The 19,568-nt window shown below is 45.7% G+C and overlaps 1 protein-coding gene across 1 annotated transcript; it reads right to left on the bottom strand.

Moving 5' to 3' along the window:
• Positions 1-422: 422 nt before the first annotated feature.
• On the bottom strand, positions 423-18,702 carry LOC144106507 (uncharacterized). Its single transcript, XM_077639348.1, has 5 exons — positions 18,489-18,702; positions 16,356-16,491; positions 14,162-14,295; positions 2,816-2,915; positions 423-2,513 (listed from the first exon to the last, which is right to left on the bottom strand). Exons 1-5 carry the CDS (start codon positions 18,577-18,579, stop codon positions 2,300-2,302), a joined length of 675 nt encoding a protein of 224 aa, XP_077495474.1. The 5' UTR covers positions 18,580-18,702; the 3' UTR covers positions 423-2,299.
• Between the last annotated feature and the right edge of the window lie 866 nt (positions 18,703-19,568).

Raw genomic sequence — 19,568 nt, 5'->3', positions numbered from 1 at the left:
CTAGCGTCAGATAACGTCACCAGATCGCCAAGAGCGCAGCCAAGTACCCGCAGTAAGAGGCCTTTTGCTTAAGTTCCCTCTCTTTGGTCTGCAGGCGGCTTAGCGCAGGCATTTAGATGCATTTAGATGCATTTAGGCGGCCGATATTGCGACAACTCTCCGCTGTTTAAGTAAAACGAAGCATTGTAGCTGCCAGGAACCGCCCCGCGCCAAGCCGCCGGCGGGACATTGAGGGGTCGGCGGCGCGCGTCGCAGAGGGTCGACAAGAGATGCCACGCCCATCCCTGCAATTGCACTCTTCATCCGAATGTAGCGGCCGGAGCAATCCCGCCACGTGCCCGATTTTGGGCGGCCGTGATTCAGGTCTGTGCTTTAGGACTTCAACCCAACTGAATGTCATATAACAGCCATTGTTTGGTTTTGGCTTACTATTCTTTATTTCAGAGCTTCACAACTGAAATACGAGCCTCAGTAATAATATAGAAAGGCAATTTCAAATTTCCATTGTAAACTTGGATATGTAGTGTCCCTGCTTAAATGGAAATCGGCAAGTCACCGTTCTGCACAGTTTCTTTATTCTAAATTCGTGAACCCTCTAAATACACATGGCTATTTGCCATTAAAAGCACATAGAATCTTCGGCTGCTATCAATAAAACAGCAATGAAAATATTAGTGTGGAGGAAGATTAAGGTCCATTCAAACGTCGTTGACCGCTTGGATGCGCATAAGAAACAGTAACAATGTTGGAAGTTTTATGAGAACCTGTTGTTGCAGAAGAAAGAGGATGTTTATCAGGACGACTTATGTGAGGGAGAAAGCGAAATGTACAGTACATGCAGGATTTTGGTCTAGTACCTCCTAACGGTGAACCAGTGGCGCAAAATCTGCGTTCCTATTGTCTTCATGTGCAACGAAGACCTCGAGTGATTACTCTTATGCTGTTAGCAGAGGAGGCCGGTGAATGTACCCCAAGAACATATAGAACATGGATTCTTTGTAAACAATTTCGTCGTTCGAAGAATCGTCTTCAAGCGACGACTGTGGCAATGTTGCCCACGCAAAGCAGAATTCTGCAGGATTAAAACCCGCACCTAACACTGAGACTACACATACTGCAATTAGTCGCATGGCATCCACGTACCATTGGTGAACGTTTGAGTTGTCGTGGAGAATATGGTGACGTCCCTGTCGCGAAGAGCTGCAGCTGGAGTAAGTAGTTTTCAGCCTTTAACGTAACCGTTTGTGGATTTCCAAATTTGGATCATTCAGTGTTATTGCCCAGTGTTATGAGCATTTGGTTGTGTGATTATTCTGACTTTCATTAACCAGCTATAACTTTAGGTTCACGGGAAATCGTTATTTTGTTCGTTGCTTTATGAATTCTTCAAATATGCAGGACAACGCCAATGAACACAGCGATCGGCTTTTTATTTCAATCGCCAGCTGCTCTTTGCTTGCTAGTCGAGATTCATAATCTGGTTGCGTTTGATCCGCATATGTGTCCACAGTTCCTTATTCAGCTGCTGAATTTGAGCGCGCTTCCTTCACTTTTCCTCCTTTTGTGAACGTCACAAGCAAGCGAAAGATGGATTTGCCCATGTTTGTCTTGCTCTTGCAGAGAAACCAAAACGTAAACTCAGAATAGCCCAGATCTTGAAGGATTCTTAACATACGCAGTGTGCACTTTTGTGGCCCGATCGGGTACAGTGATGTTCCGTTTAGCGAATTTTGCCATCTTCACGGGCATCTGAGGGGTAAAATTTTGCGAAAAGAAAATATTTACGGAGTTGCAGAAAATTTTAAGAACCGAATTTGTCTCATATAATCTTACCTTTAGCGCTTTTCAAGCAGGTCCATGCAAAAAATGCCTGAAACGGGGAATATTGTATCTGGTTGAGTGAATTTTGGTTATAAAGCATGAAGCATGATGATTGGTTGTGATCCTCATTTGCGACTGCTCCATAAAAAGATGGGAACATTTTGGCTCAGTGTGCACAGCACAGATTTATTTTTTCGTTGATACCACTATACATGTTTGGTTTTATTTCGATGTTGTTGAACCGTGCAAGCGTGGCCTGCTCTTTCTTTGCCTTCTCCTTGCCATATTTAGTCCCAAATCTTTGGCCCATTTAAAACAATGTCAGCAGTGCAAACTCGTCCTGCCTGGCAGTGTTATTCTCTGGCAGAGTTTGCTATGCTTATATGTTTCAGTAAAAACACAGTTATGCCTCGTAAACTTACGAAGCGTATTTCGCGAACCCTACTGCGCTCCTATGGATTCTTCGCTCTCTGTTGCTCTACGCGCTTTGTACACGTAAGAAAAAGATGGCTACCACTAGTGCCATGATGATGCTGTGAGGAACGACAGTGGCTTGAGATGACCGTTCACAGCCAAGTAGCATCTGCACTGAAGAGTTCAGCTTCTTGAATGATCCTCTGGACGCTTCGTATCCCACGGGGCAGCTCTGGTGGGAAGTCTCATCTACACACATTGAGTTCACTGAGGCTTCCCTGCAGCAAAAATATTTGGAATCGGCTTTACTCGAGGTTTTTGCAGAGCACAGTTTTCTAGGGGCACATTCTCGTTAACTAATGCTTCGAAAGTTCTAAAAGGTCCTACCATTTGAGCAGAAGCAGCATGACAGTGTCACATCACATGACTGGCAGAACAGCTGTGATTAGGTTTCATAAAGCTGGCTTGAAAGCATGAGATATTGAAACATGCATTATTATCATATGGAAAGAATCAGTCTTTCTGCTTTAATATCCCTTCGAGCCGCTTCTTATCCGCAATGCCTATTAGTTCACCTCACCTGCAGTCGTGGTAGTGTCCTTCGGAAACTTGGAGCAAATATTTCCTCGTGCACTCCTTCACCAAATTTTCGTCAAGGCAAGCGAACAACTTGTACACTCCTGCAAAATTACAAGAATGGTCAATTAACACAAATATTTTGGCCAACATTTGCCTCGTAGAGGCGACCAGGGCAACAGGCCGGCAACAGGCCCCAGGTCTGTGTAAAAAATTTTGTCTACTGTTGGCCGATCTTCCGATGTTTGCAATCTTTTAAATAGTACTCATATTTCCTGCTCTATGCCATGTAATGGGGGTCCAGGGGTCCCTCATGTGATCTGCGATCACTTTTTGCCCGGACCTACCCACATCTATGATGTAAATAAAATAAACTTTAATCTTGAAACGAAAAAGCTGACAGTAAACTGTCTATTCGGCGAACCTATAACAGTGCAAGCAAAGCTTCTTCGTGGGCAAAAAAAAAAATGGCCACAAGTAGGCTTTTACCGTATGAGGCGGATTTAGGATTGCTTGACGGCGGAACAAATAGGGTGGCTAATAGGGAGCGCACGAATCTTGTTGACCACTGCATTGCTTGCAGAGCTTGGTTGGTTGGTTGCTTTTTTGGGGAAAGGAAATGGCGCAGTATCTGTCTCATATATCGTTGGACACCTGAACCGCGCCGTGAGGGAAGGGATAAAGGAGGGAGTGAAAGTAGAAAGGAAGAAGAGGTGCCGTAGTGAAGGGCTCCGGAATAATTTCGACCACCTGGTGATCTTTAACGTGCACTGCCATTGCACAGCACACGGGCGTCTTAGCGTTTTTCCTCCATAAAAACGCAGCCGCCGCGGTCGGGTTAGAACCCGGGAACTCCGGATCAGTAGTCGAGTGCCCTAACCACTGAGCCACCGCGGCGGCTGCTTGCAGAGCTTGTGAACCACGTTTCCGTTGCGTGTTAGTCCTAGGCAGACGTAAGCAAGAAAACCGCTCGTGAAACCTTGGAAGCATTTTCTATAAGGAAATCTGGATTAGATTGCTTGAGTGACACTTCAGTTGCCTTGTATAACGCTGTAGTCAATTTCCTATCTCGCCTAGTGCGATGACTTTTTCCTTGGCAGTTTCAAAGTGTCTTGTTAGGCTACGCCTGCGCAGGCCTGTGATTTTATATATGCCGTCGTGGTTCCCTCAATAAATCAGTTGCAAGTTAGCGCTCGTGTTTGTCTCTGTTCTCTGTGTCCCTGTCGTGGTTGCGCTAAAAATATGTATTATTTGGAACAAATCAATGGCCCGTAAACGCCACGGTTTGAGCCAAGACCCTTTTCCAAAGCAGTTGACCCCGAAAAGCGGAGCACTAGGCCGGGGAAATCTTGTACACATTAGAAAACCGGTGAGTACCCGGCGGCACTGGGGATTGAACCGAATCACCTCCCGAATGCGACGCAGATCATAATGCAGCCGCAGCGCAAGCACACACGTACTCAACAGTCATCGAGCTCATAATGACTATTACTTTTGAGCCGCAGTTTGCTCAAAAATTACTGCGAAACTTCTAAATAATGTGCCTAGAACCCGGCGATCAATTCAAGAAATCGCATAATGTTTCACGGATATGATCGCTATCATTCCCGAAAGATTCGGTCGTGTCTCATGTAGTATAGTCGAGGGCGATAAAACAATTAGAAAACAGAAACAGAACAGCGCTTCGCAGAATTAGTTTAAATTGCAGGAAGCCTAAATCCGGCGCTTAGAGCATGAAAACCCTGTAGTAACAAAACAGGTATATATCAAAGTTTGTAACACGGCTTTAGTCGGCATAAAATGCATCCGTTCCGCCTTACACGTTGTCACAATGATCATGATGCTCCATCGGAGACTACTTCACAGTGGATATCATCGAGCCTTAGAATATTAGAGCCCAGCTCTTAATCGCCCGTTCGTGTATTCTAACGCGTCGCCGCCGATCCCGCCTCGTGTAAAACTGCAACACACTCTCGAGCTGTGCATTGCACATCGCCGCCATCTTCAACTAATACTGCTATAAGGCTAATACACACATGCTCGCACGCTGTACATTGCCCATCGCCTTCTTCATCAAGTAATACTACTATCGGACTTATATCGTCGCCAGACGTGCCGAGGACCCAGCAAAGCAAAACAGTGAGCCTACAGAGACAGAGGCTAATACCGCAACCGATCATGCTTCATATTGGATCTGCAACACGATCCCGCGCGCTGTGCATTGCACATCGCCGTCTTCATCAACTAATACTGCTATCGAACTAATCTTCTCGCCAGACGTGCTTACGACCCAGCAAAGCAAAACAACGAGCGTAAGGAGCCTGAGACACCGACAGAGCTGCATGCGCTCAAATTTCGGGTTATGGTGAGTCGTAATCATCCTTAATATTTTTGCTTGTGTGGACCACAATTTTGGCGCGACAATTTTTCGCTCAGTCCTCATAAGGAAATCGGCGTTCATATACACGCATGCACGGTCTCCAGACAATTATTCGATGTTACACTGCTGCAGGTTGTGCAATTCACTGTGCGAAAAATTCAGGGGGGGGGGGGGGGGGGGCACTTTGTTGACCTTAAGTGCGGTGAGGCGAAAGGCATTAGCGCGGTGTTGCTGCTTGTGTCGCTGTCGTTCATTTGCGCTTGCACGCTTGGTTGCTGGAGACAGAGGAGAGCGTTTAGGCGGCATCCTTCCGGATCGGCGTTCAGGAGGCATCTGGCAAGACCTTGGGAGCGCTCCTCTCGAACGATGGTGGCGCCACTCAATGACGTCACACGCACGCGCAGTAGGCTGAAGCGGCAGGTGCATTAGTCTGCTTACGTGGAGGAATGCGAAAGCATGTGTTTAGAGGAAAGGGCAGGTTTTGTAGGAAAGGAAAGGACGCAGCAGCTCTTAGATCCGACATCTCGGTGGTCACCTCAACCGCGCCTTAAAGCATGCAACTGAAGATGTACATGTCAATGATCCGAACCACTGTCGCAAGTTAGCCTCCAACTTAACGTAAACATGTAAGCTATATGCAATGAGAAATGCAAAGACACCGCTCAGAATGCAGTACGACAAATGGTTGCTCAAGAATCTGGTGAAAGTTGGTGAACGTATTCGGGAATACTGCCACCACATTGAGGTCAACCAGTGACGACATCGCTGGGATTTCATGTGCACCTCCGTAATCTGTTGCTCAAACCAGTGTCGGCGCTACAGCGGACGTGGTTTTGTGCCGCGCCTCTTTTTCCGTCATTCAACTTATTACAAGGATTTTTATTTTCTTATGGAGTTAATTTATAGTCAACGGTGTGACATGACTTGAGACCGGACAAGGTTATGGCCGCAAGTATGAGCCATTAAAGGCCTTCGCGTTAATACGCTCCTGGCTTTTATGTGCGCGCCGGCGAGCTGTCGAGCGCCTTTCGCAGGCTGAACGAAAGCGGTGACGTTGAGGTTGGGTTGAACAGTAATGTTTGGGTGCCATTGCTTCGACTGTCGGCTCAACTTCTGGGCCGTGAATGAGCATGCGTGAAGCCGTTCGCGTCGCTTCCTGCACTCTACTGTTGTAAGCGATAAAAAGAGGACCTAAATAGCATCTCATCTCTTCGAATCGATATCAACTTGCATTGCCAGCATGGGGTTGATAGTTTTTTTAAGGCGCTCAGTTATCCCATTGGGCTGTACATGAGAGGCGGCCGTTTTCTTTCAGCAGTTGTTTTGCATGCCTGCTTGGGTAAAATTGGCCGATAGTGACGTTCCTCTATACGTGATTACAACTTCGAGGCGCCATTGCGGAGAGGGGTGTACACAACAAGAAACTCTGCAACTTCAGCAGTAACATCTTCAGGAAAAGCTTTCCAATCAAGCTTAAGGGGTTACCCTCCCGCTATCGAATAATTGACGAAGGAAGAGGACGCCAAGACGATGATTTTGTGGATGTGAATCGACAGGCACTCTGGACAGGCAGTCATTTTTGGGGTGCTCTGTTCCGGTCTGGTAAACTACATCGGACACCAAATGCGCGAATCGGATCTTCCAGCGAGCAAGACTTCATCATGTGTTTTAAGTTTCCAGGCCAGAGGCGAGCCCAGTAACCACTGATTAACATGCATCAACTGCCGTGCAGGAAAGAGTGAAACCCATATAAAGGCCACTTGAACACAGAAGTGCAGGTTTTTTTCAGCGGCCTAATAGTTTTGTTTCTGCCTTCGACAAAGGACTACTATCATACCCTTATAAACATGGTCTATAGACTTTATACGGACTTTAAACACTATAGCCATCCTTTAGACTTTTCTTTTTCTCTATAGACAGTCTATAAACTGTCTACAGGCAAGTCTATAAACGCATTAATTTTGTTTTGTCTATAGAAGTCTATAGATGATTTATAAAATAAAGTCTATAACCACTGTAATTTCTTTTTGTCTATAGGTTATTTATAAACTTAAGTCTAGCGCAGCCTTATTTCACTTCCTCTATAAATGGTCTATGGACCATATATTGGCAAAAGTCTGTATAGGCTCCTTAATTTCCTTTCGTCCATAGACGGGCTATGGGCTAAAGACTAAACACTATAACAGTCTTAAGTTTCCTTTGTCTATAGACGGTCTATAGACTATCTTTAGACTTAAGTGTATAACCGCCTTAATTCCTTTTGTCTTTAGATGGTCAATAGACTATCTAAAGACTAATGTCTATAACAGCCTTAAGTTCCTTTGTCCATAGGCGGTATATAGAATATCTAGAGTAAAATCTATAACCGCCTCAATTTCCTCTTGTCTATAGACGGCCTATAGACTGTTATAGATAAGGCGGTTATAGACAGAAGTCTATAACCGTCTTAATATTTTTTTGCCTATAGACTATCTGTATAATAATGCCTATAACCGCCTTAATTTCCTTTTGTCTATAGACACACTATAAACTATCTATAGCCTAAATCTATGACAGCTTGAATTTCCTTTTATCTATAGGTGGTCTACTGACTCCAGAATATAGACTGTGTATTTCAGTCTTAATTTCCTTAAGTCTATACCCGGTCTTATACTATCAATAGACCTAAGTTTGACAGCCTTAATCTCCTTTTGTCAATAGACAGTCTTTAGACTATCCAGAGACAAAAGTCTACAACAATATTAATTTCTTTTTGTCTGCAGACAATCTATACACTACCTTTCGACTAAGTCTATAACAACTGCACTTCATGCAGAGAGGGGCCCTGCATCGGGTGTCCGTAACTATGGATAGAGTCCTTCACCTCCTTCGCTGTTTAGGAAATTAAAAAAAAATGCTGTGTGAGGACAATGCAACGCCCTCCTGTATATTGCTTTTAGAAGCCTTGAAAAGCTCCCTTTCGTTATACTGTGAGTTATGTAGTAAACACAAATAAATAACATTTAATGCTAGCAGGTAGAGCGAGAAAAGGCAGCCATTTTTGAAGTAAGGGTGCCCGCAAAATGTACTACATCAACCGAACGCACTCTCCCTTAAAGTAATCGCTGAATACAATTACATTACATCTTTGGATGGTTAGTGTCCAACGCGCTTAACTCAGGAAGGCTTCATCAGCGATGCCACATTTCTCTTTAAAACTTCCTGTAAAGAAGTGGGAAAGAAGGGTGTGATGAACTCGAGGGTGTGCCCATATATTATAAAGAACGTTCAAGGACTCTCGAGAACATGGTCCTCTGAGCGATTAGCACCTCCCATTTATACCTTTGATGTCTGCATTCACGTAGAAAAGTGCTACGACGCAACAATCACAAAGCCAGTATTTTCTCGTCACTCCCCATACACCTGCTGCTTCGGAGCCTATGACACTCTGATGTCGCCCATACCAGTTTTCTAAACACAAGCACACACAGACAAAAAAACTTGATCCTTTGCAACTTTTTAATTGTTGAAAAAGGGCACCACATACTTATCGGTGCGGACATGGCGCGCATGGACCAAGCAGTAAGGTTTCCGTTTTGTTTTCGCGAAAACAAGGCGGTTTTTAAAGTGCGAGTGGAGAATTTACGTTTATAAACCCATTGCTCTTTGTGGTCCTCGATACCTGATCAAGCTGCACACTGCAAGAGTGCGAGCGGTAAAGATAGAGTCGTGAAATCGGTTTCTGTTTCACGTTTTACCCTTTTTACCGCGAGACGGCGGAAAACCATTCGGGCGCCAAGCAACTGTGTGTGCGGATGTGTCGGTGTCGTCGGCGTGTTTTCGTCGATTACGTTTCGAACGAAATCCAACTTAATCTACCACCCACGGTAAGTCTATACGATTATGTTTCATGAATTTGGTCTCCCAAACCATTCAAAGACGAGCTGTGTGTGCAGAACAGGTTATGTGCGCAGCGACAAACTTCCTGTCCTCGTTTGTAAGCTGCGCTGCAAGCAGCGGAATGCCGCTCATTTCTGTGCAGCGTTGTTGTTCCCAACGCGCGGAAAGGCAGTCGGTGCGAAACCCGTGGTGATAAGCTGCTCCTCGCGAGCTGTCTACTGGCTTTTTCGTGTTGCAAGGTAGAAGCGCGGCCAGAAATATGGGCCCGTGAATGACAGCCGAAATGAAACGATGCGTTAGCGCTGTATGAGCTCTATTTACTTGGCCGCTCCGGAAACGCACACTTGCGTTCTGAAGTGGATTACGCTTATTTTTTAAATCTTTGTGTTATCGCCTATCCGGACCATGCAGTGCTGTACATTGAGACGCATGCATTGCTTGTTACGTAAAGGCGCTCGCTCGGCGCGCGTCGCGGACACCGACGTTTCATTAAAGACGTTTTGTAAAGCTATAGTCTGGATCACGGGACGTTCTTCAAAGTTGCAGTCAAGTGGCGCCAGTGAAATGCTAATAGTGTGATTGTTCAATAAACTCGTTTCCAACACGAACAGTCTGTGTGTAAAAACACCGCGAAGAACCTACGAGCTGCATCCCGTCTCCTCTTACGTTGCACACGCATGCATTCGTCCATCTGTTATCCGAGCCGCTGGCCTGCGCTTTCTTTTTGAAAGCTGAGTGAAGGTCACCTGGACAAGAGATGAATCACATTTCGTTCTGACAGGCTCGTTCATGAACCCCGCTCACGCGTGCACAAATTTTTCCAATATCAATTGTGCGAGATGCAGAGTATGTGTTTCTGTTCTCGAGCTGATTACGAAAACGCCAATGTAACTCGGCGCTTAGTTGCGCAAACGAATGCAATTCAGCTCGCGCTGTTTTAATATGGCTGCGCCTGTGGTTGAAGACGTTAACTGTTTCATTTAAATAGTTCCCTCTCGGAGCGTGTTTGTTGCTTTCGTTGATATTTCTAGCAGCCTTAGCGTTACGGTACCTGCATGCAAGAACCATCTGTTTACTGCTCCGTTTGGGCAGCACTTAAAGAAAAACTAAGTGAATTTGAGATGTTATGGACAGTAATGCGTATGTCGTCTCAAGTTGACGCCTGCTTTTTAAACTGCGCAGCTGCAGACAGCATGTGCTGCTCGAACGTTTTTTTTTAATAATGCGTTCGGCATTGAAGCGCTGCAACCCGCTTGTGTGTAAGAGCGCGCGCGGATGCATGACAATGCTATTCCCTATTTGTGCTTCAAGTTATGCACGCAAGAATGTGTTCAACTGGTTCACATCTGCCTGGTAGCTTTTGCATGTCTCATGCCCGTTTGAGTATCGGCGTACTTACCAGGCTTCGCGCAGGGTATTTTTAAGCGCTTGCTCAATAGGGGGTATAAAAATAAATGCTGCGGTATTTTCCTGTTGGGATTCTTGTCCAAGGAGCATTGAATGTGCATTTTATGAGGATGACGTTCACAACAGCTCGTAGTGAGTCAATGTTGATATGTGGCACAATTCTTCGAATTCTGTTCCAATGCCAAAGGAATGCCATACAGATCTCAGTATTGACAGCAGGTATTTAGTGCAGGTTGAGATTGCTCCAGATATTACGGGTCTTTGTTATAATGTTTCACGAAAACATTTAAAATTTGTCATGGTTTACTGAAATGATGAAGTTTTACTAAAATGATGAAGCCGGCGCGATGGCTCAGTTGTTATCGTGATCGTCTCGAGACCTGAAAGACGCGGGTTCGATCCCGGCCCCGGTGGTCGCATTTTGATGGAGGCGAAATGCTAGAGGCCCATGTACGATGAGATTTCAGTGCACGGTAAAGAAGCCTAGGCGGTCGAAATTATCCGCAGACTTTCACTGCAGCGCCCTCATAGCCTGAGTCACCTTGATCTTTGAGCCCCATAAAACCGAACCAAAGTGATCAAGATTACCTTTATAGAGTGGGATCGTCAAGATATGCCTTGCTTTGTAAAGCACCTGTGTAGAGATGGCGAACAAGTGAACATGCCTGGATCGCTGACTTCAGACAGCAGGCCGCAACAGTGCTTCTGAGAAGATGAGCTGGGCCGTTACATTCAGCATTTATTTGTATAATGTGTTACATTCTTATGGCGCATGTATTCCATATTCCTAGCCTGGAGAGCATGGAAGTAAACGAAACTTGTAAGCATATAGATCGTCATGTCATCTTTGAAAACCGCCTGGTGACCTTTTTCAACGGTTGTAGACTGTCTGTTAATAGACTGTCTATAGACAATGGTCTACTAAAAGTTTAGTAGAAAGAGGTCTATAGACTGTCTATAGAGAAAGATCTTTTACGTTGGAAATGCATAAATGTATGGAATGTTTATGGACATTGTATAGACCTATGTCTGCTGGACCAGTAGACTTGTCTGTAGACTGTCTATAGACAGAAATCTACAGGAAGCGTATGGCCATAAGTCTATAGATCGTCTATAGACGATTCATAGACCCATGTCTATTATACTTTCAGTATGCATTCGTCTATGAACTTTCTATAGACAAAAGTGTACCAAAAGTGTAGGGCCAAAAATCTAAAATTGTCTGTAGTCTACAGGATTTGCCTATAGAAAGTTTATAGACTTCTTAGGCTTCTTAGTCTATGGACTGTCTCAAGAAATTTTTGTAATAATAGGCTATGACTATTTACTCTTCATTATTTTTTATTTTGAACGAGTGTAGTGTCAAGGCCCACGCCGTTTGTGTCAGAACAGTTATTGATTCCCATGTAATCATCGAAGTGGCGAGGGGCTGGTGTCGACTATAAGCAGCTTACCTCTGGAAAGCCATGACATGTAGCACCTTCTATCTGAGCAGATATCCGTTTTGGTTAACACGAGTGCAGCCCTTAATGCAGTCTTTATTCGCCGCATAATCGCAAAAACCTGCATATAATCTTTTTCTCTGCAGACTGCAAAATCTACGCGACAGTGGCTGTCATTTCAAGTAGTAGAGCATATTGACCTTGGTACCATCGTGGCCTATAGGAGCAGCAGCCGTTCCTGGTAGGCGAAGTGACACTTCTATCTTAGTCTTCAGTGTGGATCCAGAGACTTGATCGCTTGTAATGCTCTCTCCAGTTGGCTTAAGTGAAGGTCGTGAAGGTGACGGCGTTATCGAAGTAAACGAGACAATTCCAGGCCTAAGCTGGCTAATAATGTTCCCATAGTTTGCTGGAACGCTGCTACGTCGGATCAAATCCAAACGGCATCTTTCAAAACTCGAGGACGTCGTCCAACGCAATGAAGGCAGTCTTTCAATATATCTCCTCTGCTTTTATATGTCAATAGCCACTCTGGAGATCCATCGATGGGCACAACTTTGCACGATAGGATCCGTCCGGTATGTCGCCGGTTCGTCCGAAGAGATAAGAGTGGGGAGAGTAAGTGATGAGGGTACTTTCTCAGATAAAGCGCCTGAAACACCCCGATAAGCCCCTAAGCCGCACCGGCTGCAGGGAATGGTGACAACTGTTCCTGGGCAACCTGGCTGCGTCTTGCGCGGCAGAGTGATAAAGCCGCGTGCCAGCGGCCATAAACGAGAGACGTGGAGGAGCAAACGTAATGTTGCTTCTCGGCGCTGTGCCCTGTAGTTCCCAACACACATGAGGAATCTGTGGTGTTATTGGAGTCGATATCCTGTGTTACACATCTATACCAAGCAATTCGCTAAAATTTTTATCACTACGGAAAAAGCCCAGACGTCATGACGCGGGTTATTGTTATGAGCGCTAAGCTCAAATTAAGGGAAATAGCTACGGCCTGAAACGAAAAAAAAAAAATCTTTTCGAAACCCCAGTACTTTCTATGCTGTAGTGAAGAGAACTTGTTATGAGCAGAAAAAGCAAGTATGGCTAAACTAAACAGCTAATATATAAACCTTCGATCCGCATGTTCTCAGGTAAATCATGTCAAGAGATTTCGAATGTTGATACAAAACAACTAACAGCACAAATGGAGAAAACGTCGTAGATGTCACGCAAAGTTTTTGAACCATACAAACTGAGCGACAGCCAAGGCGATGGCCGTAGGCAGAAAAATAAGAGCAGATATTTATCTTTTTGTGTATTTTTGAAAATATTCTTTTTTTCCCTCCCCCTAAACCAGAAACACTATTTAGACAGTCTTGTCCTAGCAAAAGCTAGAGCTTCCACGCTCACTTCGAAACTCGGAGACAACTTTCTTGTTGATTCCAAAAGCTATTAAGGAGCGGGCTCAATTTATATCGCACAATATTTTAGCCGTGTAGCCAAAAGTTAGACAAAAAAGTTGGAGATGGACACCGGACAGAAGAGGACGCGAACACGACCAAAGATATCGGGAGGACTAGTAGCAATGGGCATTAGCGAGAGAAAGCTGCCAGTGGACACAGCCAAGACAAGAAAAAGCAGAGAGCACGTATTACAAACAGACACCTCACATAATTTGCACGATCTAAAAAATGATGGTTAATTTGAATAGTTAGGCCAAATGCAAATGAGGTACGCCAGTAGTTCGGTGTTCGCTTCGGTTCTGGTCTCAGATCCAGTGTTTCTGGATGGCAGTTGTTAGGACAGCAATAATGGGTTAGTGTCCTTATATGAGGAATTCGTGATTATCTCCAATCATAGACCCCTGGGATTCTTCCTACCATTCCAGGCGCAGTGGTGCAGCTGTAAAGTTAACATGCGCCACTGCTCTTCTATGGCAGGTGCTGCCATCGATGGGACTTGGGTTGCTTAGGTTAGGGTGCGACCCAGGTTGCTTTTCCCGACCAGTCTCTTACGATTACATGAGCTGCCCCTGACACTGTGGGCATGTTTCTAGGTATATATATATATATATATATATATATATATATATATATATATATATACCAGCTCATTAGGTGTGAGCGGCCTGCCACAAGACTGGCTTCAGACCAACAAAGGCACAGACAAACGGACAATACACACAACGGGTAAATGTTTAGGAACGGCCATTGTAGGTGCCAGCGCGCGAAAATAAGATAGCCATGTGTACACTCACCTTTAAGCTCATTTCTGTCGCAAGTGAAATCCCGAAGGCGTCTGTAACCTTCTTCGAAAAAGCTGAAGTTCGCCTTCAATTCGTCGGGACAGATGCTGAGTTGATTGTAGCATCGACTGTGCATCGGCAGCTCTCTGTGTTGAAAGTGCAGTGGAGTTAAACTTTTCATCTTTGAAAAAACGGTTTGGCTAAGAACCGCAAACAGTGAAGCGCTGTGCCATGAACAAGAGAGTTCTAACTTTGTTTAAGAGACATTTCCGGAAAAATCTTACTTCGCCATGTGGCTAGCTGAAATGAAAGCATCAAGCAACAAGTCATGCCCCAAGGGCTCCAACGTAGGCGCAAGTAATGAGCCAAGGCAACAGGTCTACATCGAGATGAACCGAAACGCAAGGAGCTCGAATGTTTACACCCGCCGCGGTGGCTCAGTAGTTAGGGCGCTCGGCTACTGATCCGGAGTTCCCGGGTTCGAACCCGACCGCTGCGTTTTTATGGAGGCAAAACGCTAGGGGGCCCGTGTGCTGTGCGATGTCAGTGCAGGTTAAAGATCCCCAGGTGGTCGAAATTATTCCGGAGCCCTCCCTTACGGCACCTCTCTCTTGCTTTCTTATTTCACTCCCTCCTTTATCTCTTCCCTTACGGCGCAGTTCAGGTGTCCAACGATATATGAGACAGATACTGCGCCATTTCCTTTCCTCAAAATCTAATTATTATTATTCGAATGTTTACGCGTGCAATGAATGTCTCGTGAGCCTCTTCCCCGGCCCGGCAGGCAGGCATTCGCACAGTTCTCACGGTGCGGATGGCTACAACCGCGGCGAATGCCTCGCGGGGTTATACCGCACTGTTCTTAACAAGTAACTTCTCTTTCCGGTATCACTGCGTCCTTAGTGCACCGAATATCCCCGCTGCCTCAGCTGCGGGTTTTGGGCACGTCCATTTTTTTATTTCTTTAAAAACTTACTACTCCCCGCCATGTGTCTTAAAATCTTATCAGTCAGTCGGGCCGCCGCGGTGGCTCAGTGGTTATGGCGCTCGGCTGCTGACCCGAACGACGCGGGTTCGATCCCGGCCGCTAATGTTGCATTTCCATGGAGGCGAAACTCGAGAGGCCCGTGTACTGTGCGATCACAGTGCACGTTAAAGAACCCCAGCTGGTCGAAATTTCCGGAGACCTTCACTACGGCGTCCCTCATAGCCTGAGTCGCTTTGGGACGTTAAACCCCATAAACCAAACCAAACCATAAACCTTACTTATCAGTCACTCGTATGCTTTAAAATATTGTGTGCTTTGATTCTTGTTTCGAGAATGTCGAATGATTAGCCAATTACATCTTGCAAAGTGCACAACATAGCAAGAAGATATTAACAACACATCAACATGATATGAGTGCTTCCGCTTTAAATGGTTCGATGCAAAATGACATTGCTTCGTTGAAAGCGCCATTTTTATCGCTTCCACTGCCAAACGCCTACCACATCTATTCCCATCTAAGCACCGAACCGACTGTATGTGAAAGCGCTTCACTAGTTAATGGGCTCTTGCTGCGTCCACTGACTGGACCTATCTGCACTCGAAAATGAAGTGTGGTGCAGAATCTTACAATCACAAGAGCATCCGTTACCAATCACGAGAATTTCCGCCACAAAACTTTTAAAGAGGGCTGATCTCCCTTCTCTGCCACATAGAAATTGTTCGCAATTGAAGTTCTAATATTAACGTATTAAGGGGCACCACAAGACTTACATAGAAAAAACACAAATTAAATCCGGTTACGCTACTCGACAAAGACATAATCTCACTATAACTCTGTTTTGCTCGCGTAACATGTGGGACTAACGACGACAAGGGAGGATGATTTCTCCGAGTGGCTGACCGACAACAATAACAGCAGGAGCTTTCTCTGGTTCCTGCATGAATGTCTACAGTGACACTATTTTGTTTGTATCGTGTTCGCAGTTACAATGTTTTAGTTCTTTGGTGTAACCTCAAGCGTGATTTTGTTGTTTTGTTTGTTAAGCCCACGCTGTACGCATTGTGTGTATTCAAATATCAGTTTTGTTAATATTCGAGTTCTTCCGTGGACGCCATTGTATGTATTACGCTTGTACCACCCTGCTATAATCATCGCGAGGTAAGTGCAGTTATTTATATAATGAAAATAAATAATCTCATTAAATGCCGGCCTCTTACCTGCACACCTTGGCGTACTCTTTGTCGTTAAAATTTCCCTCTGCGTCCGGCAGGAGCTCGTCCATATAGCCAGGAACTAGCTGGGCGTAGCAGTTTCGCGTCGTCGTCCAGGAACAAACATCTGGGACTAGTGCTACTGCAAAACGATTGACATGAAATTTTACCTAATGAAAGCAACACAATGTAGCAAAAAAATAAATTCTGTAATTAAACGTTGAAAATGTGATGTAAAATCACCTAAATAATATAATCCATTCCAAGTTGTTCTGTACCACTCTTTACATCTGTGTAGTCTGTCTTAGTTAAAATTTTCTGCAAAGAAACAATCAACCCACTTCTGACCATGGGCTGTATAATGACCAGATATTTTATGTATTCTCGTGGCTGTGGCAATACGCATGGAGGCTGTAGTAGAAGGCAAACAAGCAGGCTGGCAATGAGCTCAAAATGAAACATGATGAAAATGTGCAGCACAAAGAAAGACGAGGGCACAAAGAAGACACATTGAACACATGAGCGCTGCGTGTGCTGTTGTTTGTCTCACAGAATGGCGCATACCCTCAAGGGCGATTGGCATAACCAGGCGGTGACTACTTGCATTGCAAATTGCATGCGGGAAACATAGGATGACCCAGAAAATTGGACAACTCAGTTTGCGTGACAGAGGTGGTTGCGGGTGGTTAGCGGGTCTAACAAACTTAAATTTAGGCAAGGGTGTGAGTACAACAAAAGTGTGTTCTCGTGTCTTCCTTCTGTTCTCGTCTTTGTTTGCGCTGTACATTTTCATCATGAATCACCAACATGCCCATACTGCCACCTTAATGAGCTCAAGTCTTTATAGGGCGAACTGAGGCCTACGAACAGATAACTACGTTAAAAGCGATGTTCATTGTCAGAATTCCCGCCACTCTTGGACTAGCGCACTACAAAAACGACAGCGAACTTAAGTGATCCGGCGCCTTGACACCATTGACATCAATATCAAACATCATATAATCAGCCGCACGTGATCACGATCGTTTAGCGCTCTGGCCACAAGGAGGCGTGAGGGGATAAACAAGGACGGAAATGCAGATATACAATGAAACTTTTTGAAGTGTAAATTCTCAGGCTCAACTTTATACCTGAGGATCAGCCAGTGCGCCTGCACTGTGATTGAATGTCATCGCCTTCCTCTGAACGCCATCTAATCTTTCGATTATATTTGCAGAAAAAGTGGAGGAAGGAACGCGGGCGTAACATATCACGGATGCAAGTATGACGTCACTAGAGATAAACTACCTGTGGGTGTGCTCAGGCGCCTACCAAAGAAGAGGAGTCATTTTAGTGCTGCAGATGTAGCAAACTTCTCAAGTGGATGCGATCTAACACTCTCCAATATCTTTTCTAGGCTCTCGGTTATAGGAGGAATGGTGTTTGTTGCGCAGGAGAAAGCTGGCATATATAGGAACAATTCGCAACGTGCCTGATTTCTGCATTTAGACGCAGTATACAGATCACTATTGAAATACCAATTTTAATGTGTTGTTAAGTAGTCAGGAAGAATTCTTTCGCCCTAGAAGAAAAAGGCGCAAGTTAAATGTCGACCAGACGTAACATTGGTACTGTACATATTTGTTGATTAGGTTTTGTAAGAGGACGTATATTATTTCAATAGTTTCTATTGCAGTCAGTACTTGCCTAGTTGATAAAATTTCTGGAACGATGCAGTAGCTACGTTGTATCAAAGCTCATAACGTTTCCCCGTGACCTAGCCGCCTCGGTGGCTGAGTGGTTACGGCGCTCGGCTGCTGGCCCGAAAGACGCGGGTTCGATCCCGGCCGCGGCAGTCGAATTTCGGTGGAGGCGAAATTCCAGAGGCCCGTGTACTGTGCGATGTCAGTGCACGTTAAAGAACCCCAGGTGGTCGAAATTTCCGGAGACGTTCACTACGGCGTCCCTCATAGCCTGAGTCGCTTTGGGACGTTAAACTCCCATAAAACCTTAAAAAAAGCTTCCCCGTGAGCGAATGTGCACCACTGCACATCTGGGCACCCAATATAAGGTCGAACTAGGCAACGTCGTCACTGGTGTCACAAACTCGCGAGATTCAACACCTCAGGACTACCAAGATCATAAGCAACATGCACCCACCTTCTGCTGAAGACACAGCTTGAAGAAGAGCAAGCAGTGGCGCCAACGTGAAGACGATGCCCACAACCGCGCTTTTGAGGTGTGATGCCATGGCCACTTTCGGACAAAATAGTACGTGGTCCGCCGCTGCGCACCTTTAAGATTTCTATATACGCACTATAGGCAGCCCGTCGCCCTTCACCGGCACCCGATAACTGAAGTGCCGTGCGGTTCACGGGCGGACGCAACCCGGCTGCTATCGCACCTCAGCATGCCGGTATAACGTCACATCGGATGCCGTGAGCGCTTGTCATAAGGCACTCCGGTTCCCAGTCAACGGTTTACATAAGCAAGGCACGATTGCGCGCGCTACCGATAACAACGGTCAACAATACTAGGCGCGCATCAGACATGGCTGCGTCTTTTAAGCGCATCATGCAGAAAGACCTTTGTCGTGCGCGGCTGGCTTGGACACATCCGGAGCCTCAAGTAATCACGTACGGAACGCCGCCTGTATGTGGACAAGAGTGCGTACGCTGTGATCCATTTCCTTTTGACTCCACATGGAACTAACGAGTCAAGCGGACGGCGACGGAGGGGAGTTCGGGGTGCGCAGACGACCCAGCTTGGCCGGGCCCCATTGTTCGCAGCCCGCTCCGAGAAGCAGCAACGAAGGCGCGTCGGCTTTCATCCCTACCGCGGCGACGCTGCCCAAGGCCATTACCCGGGCGGCGGTCGTTCAGTGTGTGGCTAGGAGGCAATTTTGAAGACGCGTTCCTCATGTTCACTGTGAGCGCTTATCAGCTCCATATGACTGCCAGGCACTTCCTGTGCACGTGAGGCATCAGGAAGAATTGGGGAGCGGTGGCGCTTAAGTGGCACGGCTTTCGACAATCTGTGCGGCCCTCGCATGCTCTTTAAGCGAGTAATCATGCCGCCCCGCGGGGGAGGATGGAGTGATCCGAGAGGGGAATTGTTAGTATTCGTGACAGTGACCTGTCCCCTCTCCCCAATCTTTGATTGGGCGTGTTTTACGCTCCTCTGTCTCTTTTTCAATGTGTTTTCCTCTCCCATGTGTTTTGTTGGATGTGTTTTCCTTTC

Source organism: Amblyomma americanum, chromosome 10 (genome assembly GCF_052857255.1).
Source record: "Amblyomma americanum isolate KBUSLIRL-KWMA chromosome 10, ASM5285725v1, whole genome shotgun sequence".
Classification (NCBI taxonomy): Eukaryota; Metazoa; Arthropoda; class Arachnida; order Ixodida; family Ixodidae; genus Amblyomma; species Amblyomma americanum.
The sequence above is the reverse complement of the archived record's forward strand: the minus strand, read 5'-3'. Positions and strand labels throughout refer to the sequence as shown.

What these genes read in the sequence shown, in the direction of transcription:
- LOC144106507 (XM_077639348.1), bottom strand. Translation starts at nt 18,579, where the DNA reads ATGGCATCACACCTCAAAAGCGCGGTTGTGGGCATCGTCTTCACGTTG. An exon ending in AGCTGTGTCTTCAGCAGAAG is followed by an intron (nt 16,492 to 18,488) that starts GTGGGTGCATGT and finishes ATCGTTTTGCAG; the next exon opens with TAGCACTAGTCCCAGATGTT. An exon ending in CGACAGAAATGAGCTTAAAG is followed by an intron (nt 2,916 to 14,161) that starts GTGAGTGTACAC and finishes GTAATTTTGCAG; the next exon opens with GAGTGTACAAGTTGTTCGCT.